At 43.5% G+C, this 22760-nt stretch overlaps 1 protein-coding gene across 2 annotated transcripts in view; it reads right to left on the minus strand.

The window, feature by feature from the left end:
- The window catches only part of UBA1 (ubiquitin like modifier activating enzyme 1), a 45070-nt gene that overhangs the window by 1006 nt on the left and 21304 nt on the right, over positions 1–22760 (minus strand). For both annotated transcript variants that reach the window (XM_081318841.1, XM_081318840.1), the window contains exons 2-25: positions 16333–16449; positions 15888–15946; positions 15531–15699; positions 15303–15437; positions 14757–14863; positions 14440–14530; positions 14192–14324; positions 9696–9793; positions 9333–9479; positions 8732–8908; positions 8416–8523; positions 7389–7469; positions 7153–7308; positions 6708–6873; positions 6204–6400; positions 5778–5842; positions 4878–5073; positions 4694–4768; positions 2265–2454; positions 1753–1841; positions 1423–1515; positions 970–1161; positions 271–372; positions 44–144 (exon numbers count right to left, since the gene is read on the minus strand). In XM_081318841.1, coding sequence (XP_081174967.1) covers positions 44–144; positions 271–372; positions 970–1161; positions 1423–1515; positions 1753–1841; positions 2265–2454; positions 4694–4768; positions 4878–5073; positions 5778–5842; positions 6204–6400; positions 6708–6873; positions 7153–7308; positions 7389–7469; positions 8416–8523; positions 8732–8908; positions 9333–9479; positions 9696–9793; positions 14192–14324; positions 14440–14530; positions 14757–14863; positions 15303–15437; positions 15531–15699; positions 15888–15946; positions 16333–16449 — 3044 coding nt within the window. The remainder of the gene's footprint in view (positions 1–43; positions 145–270; positions 373–969; positions 1162–1422; positions 1516–1752; positions 1842–2264; positions 2455–4693; positions 4769–4877; positions 5074–5777; positions 5843–6203; positions 6401–6707; positions 6874–7152; positions 7309–7388; positions 7470–8415; positions 8524–8731; positions 8909–9332; positions 9480–9695; positions 9794–14191; positions 14325–14439; positions 14531–14756; positions 14864–15302; positions 15438–15530; positions 15700–15887; positions 15947–16332; positions 16450–22760) is intronic.

Consider the following 22760-nt stretch of genomic DNA (forward strand, 5'->3'; position numbering starts at 1 on the left):
AGGTACCCACTGCCCTTGCTCACATTCTTAAAACAATACATACGGCTGATCGTGGCGCTCCTTCAGCTTAGCTGGCTGCATAAAAAATGAGTAAAGCATAGAGACTCCTTGGGACAGCATTGTTATCTCCAGCTTGTACTCTTTCTGTACGTGGGGAGGAAAGAAAAAAATGGTTCTTTACTGAGAAGTTTTTCATCTACATTCGCAAGCCTCTTCTGCAGCCATTAACATATTGTGGCAAATGGCAACTGGGGAACTCTCAATGCTTACCTTGAAATAGGCCAGGAACTCACGCAGTGTCATCTCCTGTCCATCAGGCTGGATACCCTGCACCTCAAAGCGGTCCCATAAAGTCCACTCAGTATTATAGTACTGAAGAAAAAAATGTAATATAAGTGTCAGTTACTACAGTTAATGCTCAATAAAAAATGCAACCAAGACAGAAGCATAATCCATGGCCATTTACTCCATGTAAGAAGGCATTGTATTTATTCATAATTTCTAATATGTGAGGACATGGGAAAGATCTTAGAGGCTCTCTCTTGATTTCTGTATCTCTATCCAAATAACAAACAGAGAAAAGGGACAGAAGTATTCTCCCCTAACAGATGGTGAAAACAAAGCAACAAATATGCAAATAAAAGAAATGGAAGAGGCAGTTGCATGAGACATCTAATTAGATAAACGCTCTTAGAAAGGTTGATTTACACAAACTTCCAAGAGGCTTTAGCATGCCTGGCTCTCTTTCCCTTCTCTACCTTAAGTTGCTAAGGAAGTATGTCCCACTTGCAAAACTTACCAAAAAATAAAGACAATTTTTTGACAAGCTTTAGGTAATATTCTTTGCATGGTATTCAAAGAAGGGACTATCAAATGCATGCTGAACACAATATTTTTTCCATTTAGTACCAGAGGCCACTTGTGTAAGCAAAAGATGAATATATGTGGGAAAAAAGCCACCCCACTCACCTTGTTCTTTGGGCAAGAAATAGGCTCAGAGAAGCCAAAGAAAGGCAATGCCAGGTTAAGAAAACCATTCTTGTAAGATTCAAGTCGCTTGTGGCCCTGTATTATTTTGTATAGTTCTAAACAAACCAAGCCTACTACAGCTGCAGTCGTCGTGGCAATTGCAGGTATAATTTTCCCTGCAATCAGCTTGCTCTGAAAAGAGAAGACACCAGAGCTTTTTAATTTTTTACTTTAGACCACATTTAGGAGTTCAATGAAGTGTCCGTAGCATTTCTTCCCCCCCAATTTTTCAGCCAGGTGAGGAAGGTCAAGCTAAAAAAGAGTGATTGGCTCAAAATCATCCAGTGAGCTTCCACGGCTGGGGCTGGGGTATAGAAAAAGTCTGCACTGTCTCCCTCACACCCCTAATACATTCTACTGTACATAATTTTTATCCATCAGAGTAAAGCTTACCTTATGCCGGTCAGCAGGAGGAATATCATAATTTTCGGCTCGCAAGTTAGAAGCAGCAACAATAAAATCCATATGGAAATTTGTGTCATCATCCTGAAATTTAGTACAAATAAGGTGACAATTACAACCAGCAATGTCGCGATCCTCAGCATGCTTTTGACTTTGGGACTGGCACACTGAATGCCAGAAAAAGTCTGGAGCAGCTTGCTAGCCAAACCAGAAGCTTGCCCACGGCTTCAAAACTGAACAGCAGGGATCACTTCTGCTATCATTTGCATGTCAAGATTATAGTTAAAATAACATTCATTTAAAAATGTCAGCTTGCCTTACTTTTTCAAAATCAACTGGAAACATCCTGAAGTCATGAAGTTGCTGAGGACTCGGAAGTGAGGTTTTTAGCTCTTCTAACCGGCTATCATCTAAGAAAAATAAATGTATAAGTTTCAGAAAAAAATTGCTACAATGCATGTCACCTCTTTCTCAGCAACCTAAAACCTTTTCTGATCTAAACCGATATAGTGCCTTGCAATTTCAAAGCCCTAAACTTGTTTAGCAGTCAAGACTCTGCCATAAATCCATAAACAGCATTTCGAAAAAATACTATTACAACCTCGTAGTAATTCTGCAAGCTGCAAAAGTATTGCTCCCGAAATGAAACAGTAAATCAACATATGCATTGTGAAATTGTGAGAGATAGCAAAAAGAAGAAACTGGGCCTTCCATTCAAATAGAATCAAAATTACTCAGAGAGAAGAATTATTCTCACTCAAAGTCTGGCATTCTTTGCTTTGCTTTGGTTAAAATCTTGCCTCTGGCAGACTCATCTCATTCCCAGTTCTTACCAACTGAAGCATTGGCATTCTGTAGCTCCTGATCAGAGATATGGATGCGGACACCAGACTTGGGAGTGAATTCAGGAACTTGCACCTGGCACAGCAGCTCCACAATAGCTTCTCTGTCTCTAGTGCCAGTGATGCCATATGTTTGGGCAAACAAGTTTGCAGCTGCCACTACATAGTCCATGTGCAAAGGCTGTGGAGATAACATTAGTTGAGTCAGACTGGCAATTTTTCTGAATTCAGCCTTTTTAAGGAAACATTCTACACATGACTAAAGTTTTACTTCAGCAACCAGCTTTTATCAGAACTATTTGAAATGTATCCATAGGTATATGTATAGAGTTTACATAAAAGAAAACTGAAGATTATCTACTCCGGCTTAATTATATCACCCCTAGGTTTCACCCCATTGTCTTCTAACAAACTGCTTTATATGCTACATCCTATATGCCTATTTTTTTCCTCCTGAGGATTATATTCCATGCATCTGATAGACTGTGCTCCATAGCTTACGCTGTAATAATACTTAAGGTGCCTTTAAGCTTTTTTCTATTAACAATCTATTCCTTTGAAGCTGCAATAACAAGACAGATGAAGCAAAAGGTCCAAATTAAATGCTGGTGGTCTATCATAGTGCCTTTAGCCAAAACATGCCAAGAGGAATTATTCTCATCCCTAAATATGATAATCAGATCTTGAGCAGAACCATTCATAAATTATTTTAAACAACTTTTCTTTTATTCCCTGTTTCTGGGAGTCATCAGAAGCTGTCTGATGGGTAATTTTAGACTTCTGTCTCAATATTTAGCAAAACTATCTTTGTTTTTCACTGAAAATTGCACTAGTTCATCCACTAACAGTCTACCCGTTTCAAAATGGATAAACTGTAAGCCTTATTTCCTTCTTCTACCATGCTTCTATTTTTAATAGCTTTATTTTTTTAAAAAAAATCCTCTATTTAAATATAAGTAATCCTCAACTTAAAACCATATTTAGGACCAGAATTTCTGTCACTAAGCAATGCTGTCATAAAGCCTGCCACAACTTAAACCTCTAAATAGGAATGATCCCTGGCTCCACTTCTTGAGAAAGGTATAGTTTATTAGAGATCAAGTGTATTGTAGCAACTGCAAAGCCAGAATTGAAAATTGCCTGCCAAAATCCCTAAGTTCTACTTTTCCTTCCTTTGTCTCTCATCCCACCCCACCCCCTTGTAACCAATTTGGTTCCTAACGGTCAAACATAGTTTGGCATGCGTCTCCTTCCTTCTTCCAGCTGGGTGACCTTAAGGCAGAGTCTCGGAGGAGGTACAAGCTTACTTTCATTTCCCAAAGCATTCCCCCTCTCGTGCCCCTCCCCATAGGTCTTGGCAGTCTGTCACTGCATAGCAGCAAAGCATAAGCGAGAAAAGGCAGCAGCTGACAATGTGACTGCAATAACTGCTTAGTGACAGCAATCTCGGCACTTCCCATTTCTGTTGTTAATTGAGAATTGTGAACCTTTAAAAGGGAGTACTCATCCCAAGCCAAGCCATTGTGGGCCTGAGCTCTTCTGGCCCTGAACCTTGGCAAGGTAAAGGACGGCTTCCTCCTGAACTCTCCCCACCTTCCTATCTTCTCCCCATCTATGCCTTTTGGCTACTGTACATCTTTGCTTTGTGGCGCGGCAAGCAGACCCTGAACCACACAGCTCTGGGGCTGCTTGCCACGCTGAAGCTCTGGAGCTGTAAGAAGCCTTGAGCTCCAGTGCAATGCAAAGCCCTTTGCAGTGCAAAGCCCAGACTGGCCCAATACCACTGTGTGAAACTGCTATCCAGGAAACCCCAGCTGCCTCGGTCTAGCCACCTTTGCTGCCTTGCACTCCCAAGAACTCTGTTGCTCTGCATTCCACCATCCCACCCCAGGTGACTTTTGCCATATTTTTGCCCCTGATGGATGATGATGACGCATAGCTGCTCTGACCTGCTGTGAGGCCACATGAGGCCATCTTCCCCAGGTCTTGTGAGGAAACTGCCATTTGTGAGCTGGGGAAGAAAGACTCATGTGGCCAGCATGTGCCTTGCAAAGGGCCAGACCAGGCATTCTTGGTAAACAGTAGGAGCAAAAAGATGGTAAAGGTCAGCTAGGGCAGCAGGGGCCATGGAATGCAAGGGGGCCCCAAAGGCATCGATTTGGGAGGGGGGGAGTTGAAATGGTTCTGTGGGTGCCCAAATTTTAACCTTTGGGGATTACTCATGTGTCTTAAAAAAAGTCCCTTGCCACTGTAATTTCAAATGGGTGATGAACAATGTTCATAATTCGAGAACTACCTGTATCAGGCCAATAGTGTACTTTGTAAAGGTAGCAGATAGCAGTAGGGATCTTTCTTCTACCACCTATCAATTAATTAGGGGTTTTTCCCCCCCCAAATTTCAAGCAGATCACAATGCTTACATTTTTGACATCAAAAGTAAGTGGATGAGGACATCGCTTTGGGCCTGACCAAAAGAGGGTTCCTGAATTAGTTTTCTGAAAAGGAAAATGGAAATAGCATTAAAAGCACAACAGAGCAAAACACACCATTTTGCCGTTATAAAGACAGACCGAGGCTATGATGCAGGAATGCTTACCAACTCACCTGATTTGGGGGAAAGTTGTGCAGCAATTGACGAATATTGTTGCTATACTGGGTATGCCAATGATTACATGCCCAGGCCACACAGTCGGCCCAGGATTTAGGACGGTCAGTCACTAAGCTTTTGTACACAGCTTCCAAAACCTCTAAAGGTTGAGTGCCAGGCAGCTTTTGGGTCCGTTCCATGAATTTGGTGTCTCTGGAGAAAAATGAGAAATGGTTTAGTGATTCTCCCTGAGGCTAATAGAAATAGCCTTAACTGATGTAAGACGATGAGAAATAGAATATATTTAAATAGATGTGTATTTTGAATTTTAGATTTTGTGATGAATTGTGATAAAAGGGGATTGTGGTCATTTAAAACTTGGAAATTATAAATATTAAATGTTAAATATTAATGGGAAACTAAAAATTGGGAAAAACTAATTAGGACATTGATTGTCTATAAAGAGTGAATGTTAAAATAACCAGGATATGTATAAACTAAAAATTATTGATAAATGTAAGAAAGTCATTTTTATTTAATTGATATAATAAGAATTGTATTAGTTTAAACATGAGACAGTAAACAGTAAGGGGGAAAGAGAGGAAATACTTAATGTAGTAGTTTGAGACTTGTACTAAAGATATTTGTATGTTATGGAATTATCAATTAACTCAGCCGCCACGTTGCTTTTTAAATAACTGTAAAATTAGAAAAACAATAAAACTTTTTTTAATAGAAATAGAAATAGCCGTACCACTAAGATGCCTTTTTTCATCATTCTGAAACAGTTTGCTTCATCAGAAAGCATTACACATTATTGAATAGTGTCAAATCTACTGATGCACGGAGCTATACTTGAGTATTTGTAATGAAAATTTAACCACTTTTAGCTGATTTGGGGCCCTCAAAACTCTTACGTGATATACTGGTTGACATTTTCTGCAGGCTGCTTGAAAAGGCCTTCAAATTCATCACGGGCCCACTGCAAAATAAAACAAGAAGAGTTCCAACCTTGACACAGGATTTAAACCAATTGGTACCAAGTGCTGATGTTTATAACAGCAATTTGTCTGTCTTGTGTTGAACAGAACTATACAAATTAAAGTATCACACAACAGTTGATATACATAAAGGTCAGCAGGACCTGCTAACAAGGTGAAGAGGAGATTCAGTTTGCTCCTCATAGAGGAAACAAGAACTACAAAGCAACATACTGAAAACTCACTCCTTGATCATGCCAACAGCAAGATCATTCAAAAGGATCACACTCCAATTATCACATTCCAACTACAAAGAAAACCCATTACTGTTGCTATTAAATGTTTATATCATTGGAATCTTACCTGTAGAGTATGCTCGATAGCATTAGGAAAGTTCTTCAGTGTACAGATAGGGATGGATTTTTCAGGTGGATCTTGGCTAGAACTATATGATTCTGTTAGGAATGGGATCACCACCTGGATATTCCCTTTGGTCCCCAGTGTCCCTGATTCCAGCAGGGGCTTGCGGTAGTAGACACAGCGACGATCCATGTACATCCCTAAAGACAATTATACAAGAAAATAGTGAATGATTGCCAGTCAGGATAGCACTGGAAATTAAAAGCATCAAGTTGGATAAGTTGTATTTTCAGTGCTTGAAGCAAGAGCACTCTTTAACATTTCATTTCTATAACTATTGTACTTGAGAGACTTATGATCTGGAGGGGCAGACAAATCTAATCTTCAGTTACTTAAAACCAATTCTTTTTTTTTAAGTTTACAAAATGGAGGTAATGACACTAATCTGCTATCCTGGATCTCTTTCCAACATCCAGATTTGTACAAAAACTACATGCAGATACCTACTTGCATCTACATTGTCCAGTGCATTTGCCACCCCATCAAGATTGTCAAAGAAGTCATCATCATAAATACGTTCAGTGTCTGGGCCTACGCGATCTTGGTGGCTTGTGATGTGAATGCTTGGGTTCATCTCTTTCACAGCAGCTGCTGCTGTATCAGATTTCATTTTCTAGATAGATTGAAACATTAAGTCTTACTCTGGGTATAGAAACTTCGCATTATAGCTTCCAGAATTATCACTATTAAAAAAAAACTAAAAATAAAAAGCAAAACACAGAATCACAATGGATCACAAAATGACAGGTTTCTGGCCCTTAAATTTGCCAAAAATCAACTGTTAAACCTCCTCTGAACTTCCAAAGCAAATCATGATAATTTTTCACAGAAAGTCCTATGGCTGACTTTCTATAACCCCAGAAACCACACTCCAGATACTAATGGAACTGACCGTAACATCCCAAGGTCGGAAGAGGAACTGCCGGTTGAGATTGGACTTCTCAATGGTGTCCATGTCAGTCACAGCCACCTCTCCCCCTTGCCCGCATCCTAGACCAATCATAGCAAAGTTCTTCAGCAATTCACAGCCAATGGCACCAGCACCAACCTGAGAGAGAGGGAAAAAGAATGTCGGCAGGCTGCTTGGACGGAAGTACCAAGAAACTGAAAAATGATGCCAAGACTTACCAGAAAGTATTTTTGCTGGCTCAGTTTAATCTGTAATTCATTGCCAAACACAGCAATCTGTCCATCATATCGGCAATGTTTCTATCGAGACAAGGGGGGAAAGAGACAACCAGTTTGTACCTGTTCTCCGAAGTGTGGAATTTCCCTGTTTCCCTAATCCTGCTCAAAATCATAACCATAATTTCTTTATTATTATAAATACAGAACACTGCATTTTATTTGTGGGCTATTTCAAAAGTTTCAAATTCCCAACACTGTTTTCATCTAAATGGTACAATGACGTCATTATGTGTTGTGATTCGGGGTCAGCCTGTGGGTTCAGCAGTTGGGTCGGACAATTCAGAGGAGGAGGAGGAGGGGGGGTGTTGGAGAGGTTGCTGAGGGGGTCGGAGAGCTTGCTGATGAGAGCCCTCAGCCAGGCCCCTCCCACCTGGTCACGACGCAGACCCAACTGTGAGCCTGACAGCGTGGATGAAGATGACCCACAGCTGGCCCTGTTCAAGGACGCCCGACGCAGGAGGCAGTCAATCAGGAGTAAACAGAGGAAGGCAATGGGGCACCTCGGAAGGAGGCAGAGAGAAGCCACGCCCTGAACTGTTTAAAAGGGGAATGCGTGGGAGGGCTGGTTTGCTGAAGGCAACCGCTTGAATAGCTCCTGTTTCATGGTTCGTGTCTTGTTCTGTTTGCTTTTGTATCCATAAATTTGGCAGGCTTAGTTCCAGCCTCTTGCCTTCTTGTAAAAGGGGTTGTCCCTGCCTTTTCTGCAGGGCCAGTAGCAGGCTGGTACAGAACATTATGAGCCTGTTCCTGATCTTACATGCTATTTCAATTGCATACCAAAAATATATTATACGTTAATGAAGACTATATTATACGTTAATACACTCCCATCAAATTTAGTATAAGCAATTTGGCCCTGAGCTTAATACATAAACCTCCTAGCCTACAAATTATTTTCCCAGCCATCTTGAAGAGTACTTTTTTTGTTATTCCCAGCCTACATCTTATGCTTATACTAATTACTCACAGGACTGCAATTTTCCTCAGTCAAGGTATCCTTATTTTCTTCAGGCAAGCACTCCAGTGCATCAAAATACAGCCACTGGATGACAGGCATGAATTTCCCTGAACAGGCCTGAAACAGAGAAATAGAAAAGAACATCTCTTTGATGCCACACTGTTTGGTTCTGCCTGAAAAAGCCAACTTCAGGAATAAACTGGCATTATACACCATCGCACTGTTAGAGAGGATTTCCTTTACCAAATCTAAAGCTGCTAGTTAAGGGAAACATGGACTAAGCGGAATGCTTTTTATTATCTAGCCAGTTTTTCAAATATTGTACCTTCATAACCTCTTGTGCGGCTAGGCCTCCAATGAAGGCATTGACAGGTGCCAGATCTCCAGAGGCTTGGAAAGCCATTTCCTTGATGATATCCTCATTCAGATGTTCTTGCTTAACTGGGGGCATGGCTTGCTCGTTGAGATCCTTCACTAAAGATAGCACCTCACTAGCATCTGCCTGAGGAAGGATGGAAGAAGTCAGATAAAGGCTAAGGAAAAGTCTCACACCAGCTGTGAGGAGCTGTTTTTCATCAACATCATAAATGTAACCTGTGCTAAATGCAATCTGTGTGAAATAATGGCTATCATTAACAATGCCTAAGCACAAGAGTTACACAAAATTATCACACTCCACAACCAATTGTCCCCGAATAAAAATGCACTGTATTTAATGAAACATATTCCAAGCAGATGAAGAAAAAGAAATTGAGCAACTCTGTACAAGATTTACGCCACTATTCCAAGCATTATTCTTTTGATTAAGTGATTTTGTTCGCAATAGTATCTGTGTATTCTGTGACTGATATGAACTACTGTTACTGGAGAAAAAAAAATCTCAACACGCAGACTAGAAAAAGAAACGGGGAACCGGAATAGCCTACCTGATTACGAGGCCTGGGAAAATGGCCATGCTTCTTGTGAAACTCATGCAAGGCCTGAAATCCCAAATGCAACTGGCCTGGCCGATCAAACTTGCCAAAGTCAGTGATGACCAACTCTGGTTCTGGCAGAGAGGCGCGCAGAGATTTCTGAAAGAAAAATAATGGAGAAATTGAAAATAGGCAGTGATGCCAACATAGCTACCCTTTTCTGCAGGCAGCCTCCAAACCGCTGCTTACATGCCACCCAAGAACAAGCATAGGCAGATCAAAGGGTGCCAGACTGTTCGAATGGCAGAACATTTGCTGGGAACCATGGGAATTTGCCCAGCAAAAAAAGGGCAGAACCTGTCGGAAGACACTTACAAAGCTAATCTTCTTTGGCATTTTGACCTGGGTAACAATGCCGCCACGTACATAGTCTGAAAAGTTGGAGGTGTCACCAATACTAAATGTGTAGGGGCCTAGAAAAGAATAAGAAATACATCCTTACAGATGTCACAGGCAAAGAACCACACTGAAAAAAAAACACAATAGCACTGCAGAATTGCCATATTAACTTGGACCAAGAGTCCTCAACGATCATCTCAAATTGCTATATTCTTAGAGAACTTTCTTAATAGACATGAGGAAGAAGAAAGAGAAGATTTTTCTAATACTTCCACAATAGGATTAAATTGCAAGTACCGTATATACTTGAGTATAAGCCGAATTTTTCAGCCCACTTTTTGGGCTGAAAAATTCCACTTCGGCTTATACTCCAGTCAACAAAAAAAACTTACCGAGGACTTGTGCGCGGCCGAGGCTTTGGTGCTTCCGGGATCGCCCGCACCTCTCCCAAGCCACCGCCGTCCGAGACCTGCCGAAGTTTGGGGAGGTTTGGGGAGGTGCGCGCGCACCTCCCCAAACTCCGCGCCTTGCCTGCCTGCTTCTTTCCGCAGCGGAAAGAAGCAGGCAGGCAGGGCGCGGAGGAACGGAGACTTGCCGACGTTTGGGGAGGTTTGGGCGCCTCCCCAAACCTCGGCAGGTCTCCGTTCCTCCGCGCAGACCTGCCGACGTTTGGGGAGGTTTGGGCGCCTCCCCAAACCTCCCCAAACCTCGGCAGGTCTCCGTTCCTCCTGCCGACCTTTGGGGAGGTTTGGGCGCCTCCCCAAACCTCCCCAAACCTCGGCAGGTCTCCGTTCCTCCTGCCGACCTTTGGGGAGGTTTGGGCGCCTCCCCAAACCTCGGCAGGTCTCCGTTCCTCCTGCCGACCTTTGGGGAGGTTTGGGCGCCTCCCCAAACCTCGGCAGGTCTCCGTTCCTCCTGCCGACCTTTGGGGAGGTTTGGGCGCCTCCCCAAACCTCGGCAGGTCTCCGTTCCTCCTGCCGACCTTTGGGGAGGTTTGGGCGCCTCCCCAAACCTCCCCAGGTCTCCGTTCCTCCTGCCGACCTTTGGGGAGGTTTGGGCGCCTCCCCAAACCTCGGCAGGTCTCCGTTCCTCCTGCCGACCTTTGGGGAGGTTTGGGCGCCTCCCCAAACCTCGGCAGGTCTCCGTTCCTGTTTGGGGAGGTTTGGGCGCCTCCCCAAACCTCCCCAAACCTCGGCAGGTCTCCGTTCCTCCGCGCAGACCTGCCGACCTTTGGGGAGGTTTGGGCGCCTCCCCAAACGTCCCCAAACCTCGGCAGGTCTCCGTTCCTGTTTGGGGAGGTTTGGGCGCCTCCCCAAACCTCCCCAAACCTCGGCAGGTCTCCGTTCCTCCGCGCAGACCTGCCGACCTTTGGGGAGGTTTGGGCGCCTCCCCAAACCTCGGCAGGTCTCCGTTCCTGTTTGGGGAGGTTTGGGCGCCTCCCCAAACCTCGGCAGGTCTCCGTTCCTCCGCGCAGACCTGCCGACCTTTGGGGAGGTTTGGGCGCCTCCCCAAACGTCCCCAAACCTCGGCAGGTCTCCGTTCCTGTTTGGGGAGGTTTGGGCGCCTCCCCAAACCTCCCCAAACCTCGGCAGGTCTCCGTTCCTCCGCGCAGACCTGCCGACCTTTGGGGAGGTTTGGGCGCCTCCCCAAACGTCCCCAAACCTCGGCAGGTCTCCGTTCCTGTTTGGGGAGGTTTGGGCGCCTCCCCAAACCTCCCCAAACCTCGGCAGGTCTCCGTTCCTCCGCGCAGACCTGCCGACCTTTGGGGAGGTTTGGGCGCCTCCCCAAACGTCCCCAAACCTCGGCAGGTCTCCGTTCCTGTTTGGGGAGGTTTGGGCGCCTCCCCAAACGTCCCCAAACCTCGGCAGGTCTCCGTTCCTCCGCGCAGACCTGCCGACCTTTGGGGAGGTTTGGGCGCCTCCCCAAACCTCGGCAGGTCTCCGTTCCTGTTTGGGGAGGTTTGGGCGCCTCCCCAAACCTCCCCAAACCTCGGCAGGTCTCCGTTCCTCCGCGCAGACCTGCCGACCTTTGGGGAGGTTTGGGCGCCTCCCCAAACGTCCCCAAACCTCGGCAGGTCTCCGTTCCTGTTTGGGGAGGTTTGGGCGCCTCCCCAAACCTCCCCAAACCTCGGCAGGTCTCCGTTCCTCCGCGCAGACCTGCCGACCTTTGGGGAGGTTTGGGCGCCTCCCCAAACGTCCCCAAACCTCGGCAGGTCTCCGTTCCTGTTTGGGGAGGTTTGGGCGCCTCCCCAAACGTCCCCAAACCTCGGCAGGTCTCCGTTCCTCCGCGCAGACCTGCCGACCTTTGGGGAGGTTTGGGCGCCTCCCCAAACCTCCCCAAACCTCGGCAGGTCTCCGTTCTTCCTGCCGACCTTTGGGGAGGTTTGGGCGCCTCCCCAAACCTCCCCAAACGTCGGCAGGTCTGCGCGGAGGAACGGAGACCTGCCGAGGTTTGGGGAGGTTTGGGGAGGCGCCCAAACCTCCCCAAACAGGAACGGAGACCTGCCGAGGTTTGGGGAGGTTTGGGGAGGCGCCCAAACCTCCCCAAAGGTCGGCAGGTCTGCGCGGAGGAACGGAGACCTGCCGAGGTTTGGGGAGGTTTGGGGAGGCGCCCAAACCTCCCCAAACAGGAACGGAGACCTGCCGAGGTTTGGGGACGTTTGGGGAGGCGCCCAAACCTCCCCAAAGGTCGGCAGGTCTGCGCGGAGGAACGGAGACCTGCCGAGGTTTGGGGAGGTTTGGGGAGGCGCCCAAACCTCCCCAAACAGGAACGGAGACCTGCCGAGGTTTGGGGACGTTTGGGGAGGCGCCCAAACCTCCCCAAAGGTCGGCAGGTCTGCGCGGAGGAACGGAGACCTGCCGAGGTTTGGGGAGGTTTGGGGAGGCGCCCAAACCTCCCCAAACAGGAACGGAGACCTGCCGAGGTTTGGGGACGTTTGGGGAGGCGCCCAAACCTCCCCAAAGGTCGGCAGGTCTGCGCGGAGGAACGGAGACCTGCCGAGGTTTGGGGAGGTTTGGGGAGGCGCCCAAACCTCCCCAAACAGGAACGGAGACCTGCCGAGGTTTGGGGACGTTTGGGGAGGCGCCCAAACCTCCCCAAAGGTCGGCAGGTCTGCGCGGAGGAACGGAGACCTGCCGAGGTTTGGGGAGGTTTGGGGAGGCGCCCAAACCTCCCCAAACAGGAACGGAGACCTGCCGAGGTTTGGGGAGGTTTGGGGAGGCGCCCAAACCTCCCCAAACGTCGGCAGGTCTGCGCGGAGGAACGGAGACCTGCCGAGGTTTGGGGAGGTTTGGGGAGGCGCCCAAACCTCCCCAAACAGGAACGGAGACCTGCCGAGGTTTGGGGACGTTTGGGGAGGCGCCCAAACCTCCCCAAAGGTCGGCAGGTCTGCGCGGAGGAACGGAGACCTGCCGAGGTTTGGGGAGGCGCCCAAACCTCCCCAAAGGTCGGCAGGAGGAACGGAGACTTGCCGAGGTTTGGGGAGGTTTGGGGAGGCGCCCAAACCTCCCCAAAGGTCGGCAGGAGGAACGGAGACCTGCCGAGGTTTGGGGAGGTTTGGGGAGGCGCCCAAACCTCCCCAAAGGTCGGCAGGAGGAACGGAGACCTGCCGAGGTTTGGGGAGGTTTGGGGAGGCGCCCAAACCTCCCCAAAGGTCGGCAGGAGGAACGGAGACCTGCCGACGAGCCGCGGCCACACAGGGTATTCCTGTGTATTCAGGCTTGCAGAACGGCGGATCGGCTTATACTCGAGTCAATAACTTTTTCCAGTTTTGGGGGGTGAAATTGGGGGTCTCGGCTTATACTCGAGTCGGCTTATACTCAAGTATATACGGTAACTGTGGAAGAAAAGAAATATGCCACCATGGCGCAATAAACAAGCAGCAAAGAGAGGAGGCAGACTGTGGAAAATGTTTTTGTTATCCTGTGCCAGAGGAATTATATTCTGAATAAAGAACTGGAGAATTTTCAGGAAATTTTAAAAATGTAATGTTTTGTACAAGAGATTGAAGATGCTACAGTGAGTATCTTTCCACATTCTCTAACAAGCTTATTTGTAGCATGCTTAACTTTCACAACCAATTCAATGTTTGTAGGGTTTTTTTTGTTTTGTTTTTTTGCGCCTTCAAGTCAGCCTTCACTATTGGACAAGGCTCTGCAGTTTTGTTGGCAACAATTTTAGAAATAGCCTGCCCCTGCCTTCTTCCTAAAAGTGTGACTGGCCCAAAACCACCCAAATGGCTTTGTGCCTAAGACAGCCCTAGAAATACTAGCCTGGTATTTTTAACCACTACACTAAACTGAGCGTCAGTTGTAATTCAGGCTAAAATCCCAAGTTAATATTACTTATTAGACCTTCTACATGATTCCCAACATACCAAAAGGTAATTTTGTCAAACAGAAAAAAAACAACAACCTTTGACAGATACTTCATTCTAGGGACATCTAAATTTTGTGCAAGTCACCATGCCTCACCCAATACTTTGATTTCCATTGGTTCACAGCTGTTAAGCTCTTTCATGCCTTCGACTTCCAAGAAAGAAACAAAGTCTCCGCTTTCAAAACCATGCCGAGCCTCATCTAGACAGGTTACCTCTCCAGGGCACCCCTGCACAGGAAAAAAGAATATTGAACAAAATTCTGCTCAGCTGTTGTGGGTCTCGGTTAAGAATAAATCCACCTCAGAAAGAGAGCCCCAACTGCCAGCCTCAAGAAGTAATTACCTTAGTAACCATCGAGACCATAGCACTAAGTGGTTGCTCTCCATTGGTATCTGTCACAACCATGTTCTCACCAAAGTCACAGAAGAGCTGGCTGCAAGAGAGAGAAAAGGGAGGAAGTTATTAGGCACCCTGGAGCACCTTCAAGCACTGTGACAGGTGGCCTTACAAGCCAGGATTGGTAGCCCACAGCCGGGCAGTGCGGCACCCCCACGTATGGCGTTTGGGAATCCTAAACAGCTCGCCCAAAATGAAAGAAGAACCCTACTGAATTGAGGCTATAACACAGAAACAGGTATAGAAACAAGGTCCTGTCTTACCCAAAAAGTCCCTTCGTATCTGCCACTACGAGTTTGATATTTTGGCTGTGACAGAAATCGCTAATACGTAACTGTTCCTCCAAGGGACAATTGGTGAGCACAACTACCTGCAAAGAGTAGACAGACAGATAGGCGGTTAGGAAATTGGATGGACGGACAGATGAAAGAAAAAGCATTTGCAGTAAATCACACAGAAATTTATTTATTTATTTAATTTATTTATTAATGGGACTTATATCCCGCCCTATCTCCCAAGGGACTCAGGGCGGCTAACAACAACAAAATACGAAGCTCTCCAGTATCAGCTCACCGTTCAAGCTTCCTGGGCTATGGTAAGCAATATTCCCAACCGTGTCTTCTCTCCCATCCTGTTATTTTTCATTTTATTTTGTAACACACAAGAAACTCTCAAGAACATTAGATTTTTGTGCATTTAGAAAACACAGGGCAAATATTTAACTACGTTGTTTACTGAACCAGGAAAGTAATTCTTGATATCAAGTGTTTAGTAACCCCCTCTTCTGAGACATTAAGAAATTAAAGCACCTGGAAGTTATTAAGAAAGTCCTCACTGAGGGGCCCAGTGTAAGCAGTAACAGGTACGTAGGAGTTGAGCTCAGCTAACCGTGGTTGAGATACTTCAGCCCGGTTCTTTCCAAGGTCTCCCTCACGAAGGTAGAACTGGAAGAAAGGAGGGCGAAGGAGAGGGATGTTTTAGTAGTACATATATGTCACAAACAGAACCACGCTGAAGTGAATGGATGAAGGTCCTACCTGGGAAGAGAGATCAGACCATTCAGCTATGCCTTGATCATGGATTGTGACTGATTTAACTCCACCCAAGATGATGTTTTTTGCTATCTCCACACCTAATCCTCGCAAGCCGGATACCAGGATGTTGGCATTCTGCATTCGTTTCATTGCCTCATGGCCCAATACATATCTATTCAAGACAAATTGGAAAAAGGATTAAATTTGCAGTACCCTGTTGGTCCAGCCTGAAAACAGAACATCCTATATAAAGTTTCCTCTCAACATCTGTTCAACAGCTCCAGAACATATCAAAACTTATTATTCACATACTAGACTGGTACTAAACAGTAGGCCTCCCACTCTCCTTTTGATACTTACAGCTGTCTTGAGTATAGACCCTCATCAATGTCTGTTTCACTTCCATTCTTGGCCATACCCTGGAAAGGATAAATATAATCACTTAGTTCTTTGCTGCCTTTTGATCATTAAAAGAATGTGATAAAGGAACACAAAGAACAGCTGCTATTTGATTTCTATATTTTATCATTCTCAATGCATTTCAAATATTAATTATTTACCAAGGAAGAATTTGAAGTACAAAAAAAGTCAAGAGACCTCGTCAGTTGAATTGTGAATGGCAACTCAGGGAATACACTTCACAAAACCAAAACCGGATTACAAGAAATAAGAACAAATACCAAAGGAAACAGGCATTACAGCATTCATTACAGTACAAAAAGCTAGACATAAGAGATAGTAACAATGGGTACAATGACCCATATATCTGCACATTACTAAAGGTATACACAACTCAGAAACGTACGTTGGCAGGCGCTTCACGCAAATCAGTCTGTATGGATTTTCCAGAGGAGCAGTTTGAACCCGTCTTTGACTCTGATTCACCCAAGCGACGCTTCTTGGACAACGGCGAGCTGGACATCTAAATGCCACAATTGAAAATACAGATATGAGACTACAACGTTTGATAATCTACCATTTTGCAGCAGGACGATGACTCTGCCAAAAACAAAAATATCCTATGTAATAGGCAAAGCACTTATGGGAATAGGAGAGAAATACAAAAATTGAAACAAAGCAGGAGCTATTAGCAGTTTCCTCCCAATACTAGTCCACAATCTTTACTGCCTGAGGGATCAAAAGATTTGCCCTATATGAAGAACATGTTGCTACCATTGGTCTCTCAGGACACCCAAAAGGGACTATTCCCCAGGTCCCATTGGAGTGCTAATTGCAGTATCAACCAACTGAATCATACCAGTTAAGCAAGTATAGCAGCAGCACAATGGAAAGCCACCTTTGAGGAAACACCTTTATGTTTTATCCTAAAACAAGTACTTTATATTGGATCAATTGAAAAGGGCACTGTCTTTCTTAGCAGATTTCTCATCAGAAAAAAACAAATATTTCCAGTGTGCCGAAACAATACGGTGTGCTGTTTTAACTGTTTTAAAGTATGAAGTTCATTTTTAATCTACTATATAAAGCTAGTTATTTTTCAATGCTACACCTATTATCACAGAAATATGAACCAGATGACATCAGTTTAGGCTGTTCTTTTATGGCAAATGTATCCAAGTTGCCACAGAAAGAACTTAAGTAATGAACAGGCTAAGGAGGGGCTACTAATGAATCAGTTTGTTGGCAAAAAAGAGCAGGTGACTCACTCTTAGCTGGCAAAGATGATATTATTAGCAATTTCCAATGAGTTTTCTGCTTACAGAGCATTAGAATGTAATATTATTAAAATATTTTTACACTTCTAAGTATTCCAACAGCTTACAGTAAGAAGACTTCTGTAGAAATTGATAAAAACACTTCAAAAGAAAATACAAAGGTGGACTTGATCAAACAACAGCTAGCTTTACATATCAGGCTAAGCCAAAAACCATATTTTATAATGGTTGGATTCATGCAACACCCATTACCACTGCCAGTTTGTGAATCTAGTAGATTCAGTTCTATGCTTCTAGATATATAGGCTTCATACCTATCAACTTTGAAGCCCCACTGAAATCTTTAGATACTTCTCTAGAAAGCGAACTCTAAACTGCAAAAAGTTAAACTGACAGTCCAATACCTAGATTTTGCAACGTGTATACATTTTATTCACTTGGAAACATTCGCACATTGTTGACCCTAAGAATAAAAAGCATTAATCCTGAATGAGTTATTTTTTACTTTATCCATCCATTTATTTTATTCCTGTATCTGCCTATTAGTATTTATAAAGTTACTAATTCTGAGTAAATACAAATACTTGTAATAGTAATAATTGTACTTAGTCCAGCTCTTTTTTGCAATTATCCTAACAAATCCCAATTTTACAATTTTATTACCATTTAGAGTGGTAAATGCAGGTAGGAAAAGGCACAAAAGAAGAAATGTCCACTATCAAGTAGAGGTAGCTCTCAACTTATGACCAGTTAATGACCGTTCAAAATTACGATGGACCACCCAAAAGCTACTAACCCTTTTTGACGTTACAAAGGCTATTTACACACATACCCCACAGTCATGTGATTGCATTTTGGGCAACTGACCATTGTTTGCTGCATCCATTATGATCATTTGAAGCATCCTACAGTTAAGTGACCACAATTTTCAACCTTGTTTGTCAAGTTCTGACATTTACTTCATATCTGGCAAAAAATATTTAAGAAACCCAGTCCGGTCACATGATGCCTTGGTTTATAATGACAATTTATGACCATAAATTTGCGCTCAATTATGATCGCAAGTTGAGATCTACCTGTACTACAAATGCATTGGTAGAAAGCATTTCCTTACTTCTTCCTAAGGATATGCTTAAACAAGTAAGAACGAGATTCTTTGATTGAATCCTACTCTTTTTACCTATAGCCTACATAAATCCATCCAGTGGTATTACATTTATTCTTGTGCATGCACAAGTCTGGGTTTCAGCATCTCATTATCAGCTCTATTCATCCTCCTAGAAAAACAGTTGCTTACAATCCTATTATTATTGCAACCCCTCTCTCAAGAGCATCCATTCAAAAGAGCATCCAGGTTTTTTTGCCATATGTTGGGTTTAATTTATGACACCATACATCCAGCTCCACAGTGCTATATTATCATGATGCCAGACACAAATGACTGAATTTCCTCAGTCAAAAGAAAATCCTAGACAAAAATACATGTTAGCCAGATGCTAACTTGAAGTGCTGAAACTTTTGTTCTAGCAGCAAAGTATTACTACTCTGGATCTGTCTTAAGAAATTACAGCACGTAAGGGAAAAGCAACATAGGTTCAATGGCTGAAATGGTTCTCAAACCTAAGAAACTATCATGCTGGTTGCAAGGTAAGCTAACAACACTTGAAAGTTTTAACATAATTCAGTCAGTTTCTGCAAAGCTAATACTTATTTACCACCTTTCCTCCCAATAGTATGTATGATTTTAGTGTTATATAAGTACATGTGGGGAGGAATGCCATGGCAAACCTAGATAGCACACTAAAAAGCAGAGACATCACCCTGTCAACAAAAGTGCGTATAGTCAAGGCTACGGTCTTCCCAGTTGCAATGTATGGCAGTGAAAGTTGGACCATAAGAAAGGTTGAGAGCCAAAGAATTGAGGCCTTTGAACTATGGTGCTGGAGAAGACTCCTGTGAGTCCCTTGGACTGCAAGGCGATCAAACCGGTCAGTCCTAGAGGAGATCAACCCTGACTGCTCTTTAGAAGGCCAGATCCTGAAGCTGAAACTCAAATGCTTTGGCCACCTAATGAGAAGGAAGGACTCACTGGAGAAGAGCCTAATGCTGGGAAAGATTGAGGGCAAGAGAAGAAGGGAACGACAGAGAATGAGGTGGCTGGATGGAGTCACTGAAGCAATAGGTGTGAGCTTAAATGGACTCCAGAAGATGGTAGAGGACAGGAAGGCCTGGAGGAACGTTGTCCATAGGGTCGCGATGAGTCAGACACGACTTCGCAGCTAACAACAACAAGTCCTTGACTTACAAAAGTTCATTTACTGTCCGCTCAGTTACAACAGAACTGGGGAAAAATGAGTTATGGCCATTGTTTCACACTTAGGACCGTTGCAGCATTCCCTACGGTCACGTGATCAAAATTCAGATTCTTGGCAACTGACTCATATATACGACGGTGGCAGTGTCCTTGAGTCAGCTAAAGCCAGATTCACTTAAGAACTGTGTTACTAACTTAACAGCTGCAGTGATTCAATTAGCAATTATGGCAAGAAAGGTTGTAAAATGGAGCAAAATTCACTTAATAAATGTTTCACTTAGCAACAGAAATCATGGGCTCAGTTGTGGCCGTTAAGTTGAGGACTACCTGTAATCTTTTCTATCTGCTTGTAAAAATAAATCACAAAGACGAAGGAAGGATTTCTTGTTCCATGTAACTATAAAAAGACTGCAGTTATTCATGTTCCACACCATTGTAGCATTTTACTTTTCGATTAAATACAATTCCTTCTGGTTTTTGAAAAAGAATGTACCATATTCAATCATCCAGCAAGGAAATGTCAACAGCAAGTTAGTTTCCAGATTGAAGAGAAGCAGTCTGGAAAAGAGCATAACACACAGTAGGAAGTACAACAGATTTCAAATCAAAATCAGGCCAACAAAAATAGTGAGTATATTTTCTTTTCTCAATATGTGGAAGAATATATACAAAGGCCTCAGGCCATGTAGAGTAAAAATATAAACACTTAAGTAAAAATGAAAAAAAGAAAAGAAAAGAAAGACTTTTAGTGAGTTAAATCACAGTACTGATTTGTGGCAACAAATGCACTAATCAGGAACAAAAGGATCATATAAAAATTAAATTAAAATTAGTTACAAGCTGTTCTTCCGCTCAGCTTTTGAAAAAAGAACATTCCTATACAATACAAATTTCTACCTCTCTGAACTGGATTTTGAGGCTATTTGGGGGAGAGAGAAAAAAGTCCTATACTATAAAAAGACACTGCTACTGCTGACTGATGCATACAACTGGACCTAACATGCTCAGCATTATAACTATGAAATCCAGGCAAGGACAGCTTCCATTACTTAAGTTAATCCATCCTTTATGCAGGGACCATTGAGGAAACCACAGCTGTCAGCTTTTTGATTAATAAAACCAAGTGAGCACTGGGTTCAGCAATTGTTTTGGTGCGTTGTTTAAGTCGCATATCTCTAATAAGAATGACATTTTTTATTTATCCAGTACAATCACTGAACTAAAAGGCTATCAAATGGTACTGATAGTCCTAAAAGATAATTTTTACTATACTCACCTTTCCAAAGTTATATTTGTAGTAATTTTCTAGCAGAAATTACTGAAGTAGAATAAATTAAGCAGAAAAAGGCAAAGGAAATTATTTTGAATGAAAAATAATTTAACTCAAAAATTATCCAAAGAATTTTGGAAGAATTTCCAGTTATGTTTACCTCATAGATTAAATATCAGCCATTATTACTTTTTTTTTTTAGAAATCCACAGGGATGTACTGGACATTGTCATACAAATTCAAATGAAACAGTTTTTGCTATTCCCACCATACTGACTTATGAAGCTATAGTCTACAGCAGGGGTGTCAAACTCAACTTCATTGAGGGCCGCATCAGCATTGCGGTTGCCCTCAGGGGGCCGGGTGGGTGTGGCCTACTGGGTGGGCATGGCTAGAGTGTGTATGGCCTACTGGGTGGGCATGGCCAGCTCTACATCATTGGCATCAAGGGTGCCTATGGGGGCCTGGGCAGGAGTGGGACAGATCTGAGGGTCTCTGGCAGAAGGAGGGTCTCTGGGCCAGGGCCAAGGCAGTGGGGGCCGTTCCCTCACTGTTTCCAGGATGGCTTCGCGGGCCGCATGAAACCACTTCGCGGGCCGGATCTGGCCCCCGGCCCTTGTGTTTGACATGTCTGGTCTACAGCATATAATCTTGGGACAAGCATGCATATTAACAAATGTATTCATTTTAATGGGTATTCAAAGAGCCCAAAGTTACCAAAAATACACGTACACTACAATAAAACAATTTTCCATCTGAGTTAATTGAAACAGAAGCAAAATATAAATCTTTTTTCTTTGTAAGCCTGAAGAGCAATAGGAACAACCAACAAGTAATAATTTCAAACATTTTGTAAGTCATTTTAATGAATATGTTGATATTAATCCTAATAATTATTGATAAAAATACATGTAATACATTATATGGTACTTTCCCCTAAAAGCATTTACTCTTATTTGAGCTGGGTGAGGAAAAAGCAGTAACACAAGAATGATATTAAATATAAATAACTGTAGAATAAACTGTAACAGCCAATGTAATGTTGAAATTATGATGCTGGACTAGGAATGGGAAGAACATATGTTTTAATCCTTCCTTAAATATAGAAATCAGGTTCTGTGACAAGTTGGCTAAAAAACAAAAGCTCTGTAATTTTATGTATTGATAACTTTATATGTGAACTGAAGTGGGCACAGTGCAAAACAAGAGGACTCTGTAACAATATGAGACAAACACTACAATGGTGAAATAAATAGCTGTGACTTGGAGCAAACAAGAAAAAAAAAGAAAGGTGCCCATGCAGTCACTAGAAGCTGAGTTCTAAAGGGAATCTTTCTCCTAGACCAGGGGTGTCGAACTGCCAGCCTGCAGGCTGGATGTATCACGAGGAAACCGTGCCCACCCCATTGCCGGCAATGGGGAAAAAGCTCCGATACGTCTCACGACGTCACATAACGTCGCGGGTTTGACATGACTGTCATAGACTAAAGAGAGGCAGAAAATAGAGCTGGATATTCTGGCATGAATGATTTGCTGTAAAACAACAGGAATTTCAGATACCCAATTGTTTAACAATACAGCACGTTCTCATATCAACAGGTTGCTCAAAGTTTGGAGTTAAGCCAGGAATAGGTTTTATGTGAAATTGCACTAAATTTTATTCCAACACTGACAACAAATTTGGTATGTATGTAATCAGGTATGTTTTTAAGCTACAAGTCACTATGTTTTATCAACTCTGTGATCTACAGCTTCCCATTCTAGACTCATTGGTGCTGTTTTCTAAATGATCTCAAAACCCCAAATCTATATTACATACAGAGTGTCTTAACCTTAGTATCTATATTTTGAATTTTAAGCCCAGCAAAAGCCAAAAAACAAAACAATACACAAGGTAGGTTTCAGGAAATATAAAGCATAATCTCTCTCGTTATAGTCCAGTAAAGCAATAAGCAGGAATATTTTATGTAATG

The sequence above is a fragment of the Vipera berus genome, assembly GCF_964194415.1.
Source record: "Vipera berus genome assembly, chromosome: 2".
Taxonomy (NCBI): Eukaryota; Metazoa; Chordata; class Lepidosauria; order Squamata; family Viperidae; genus Vipera; species Vipera berus.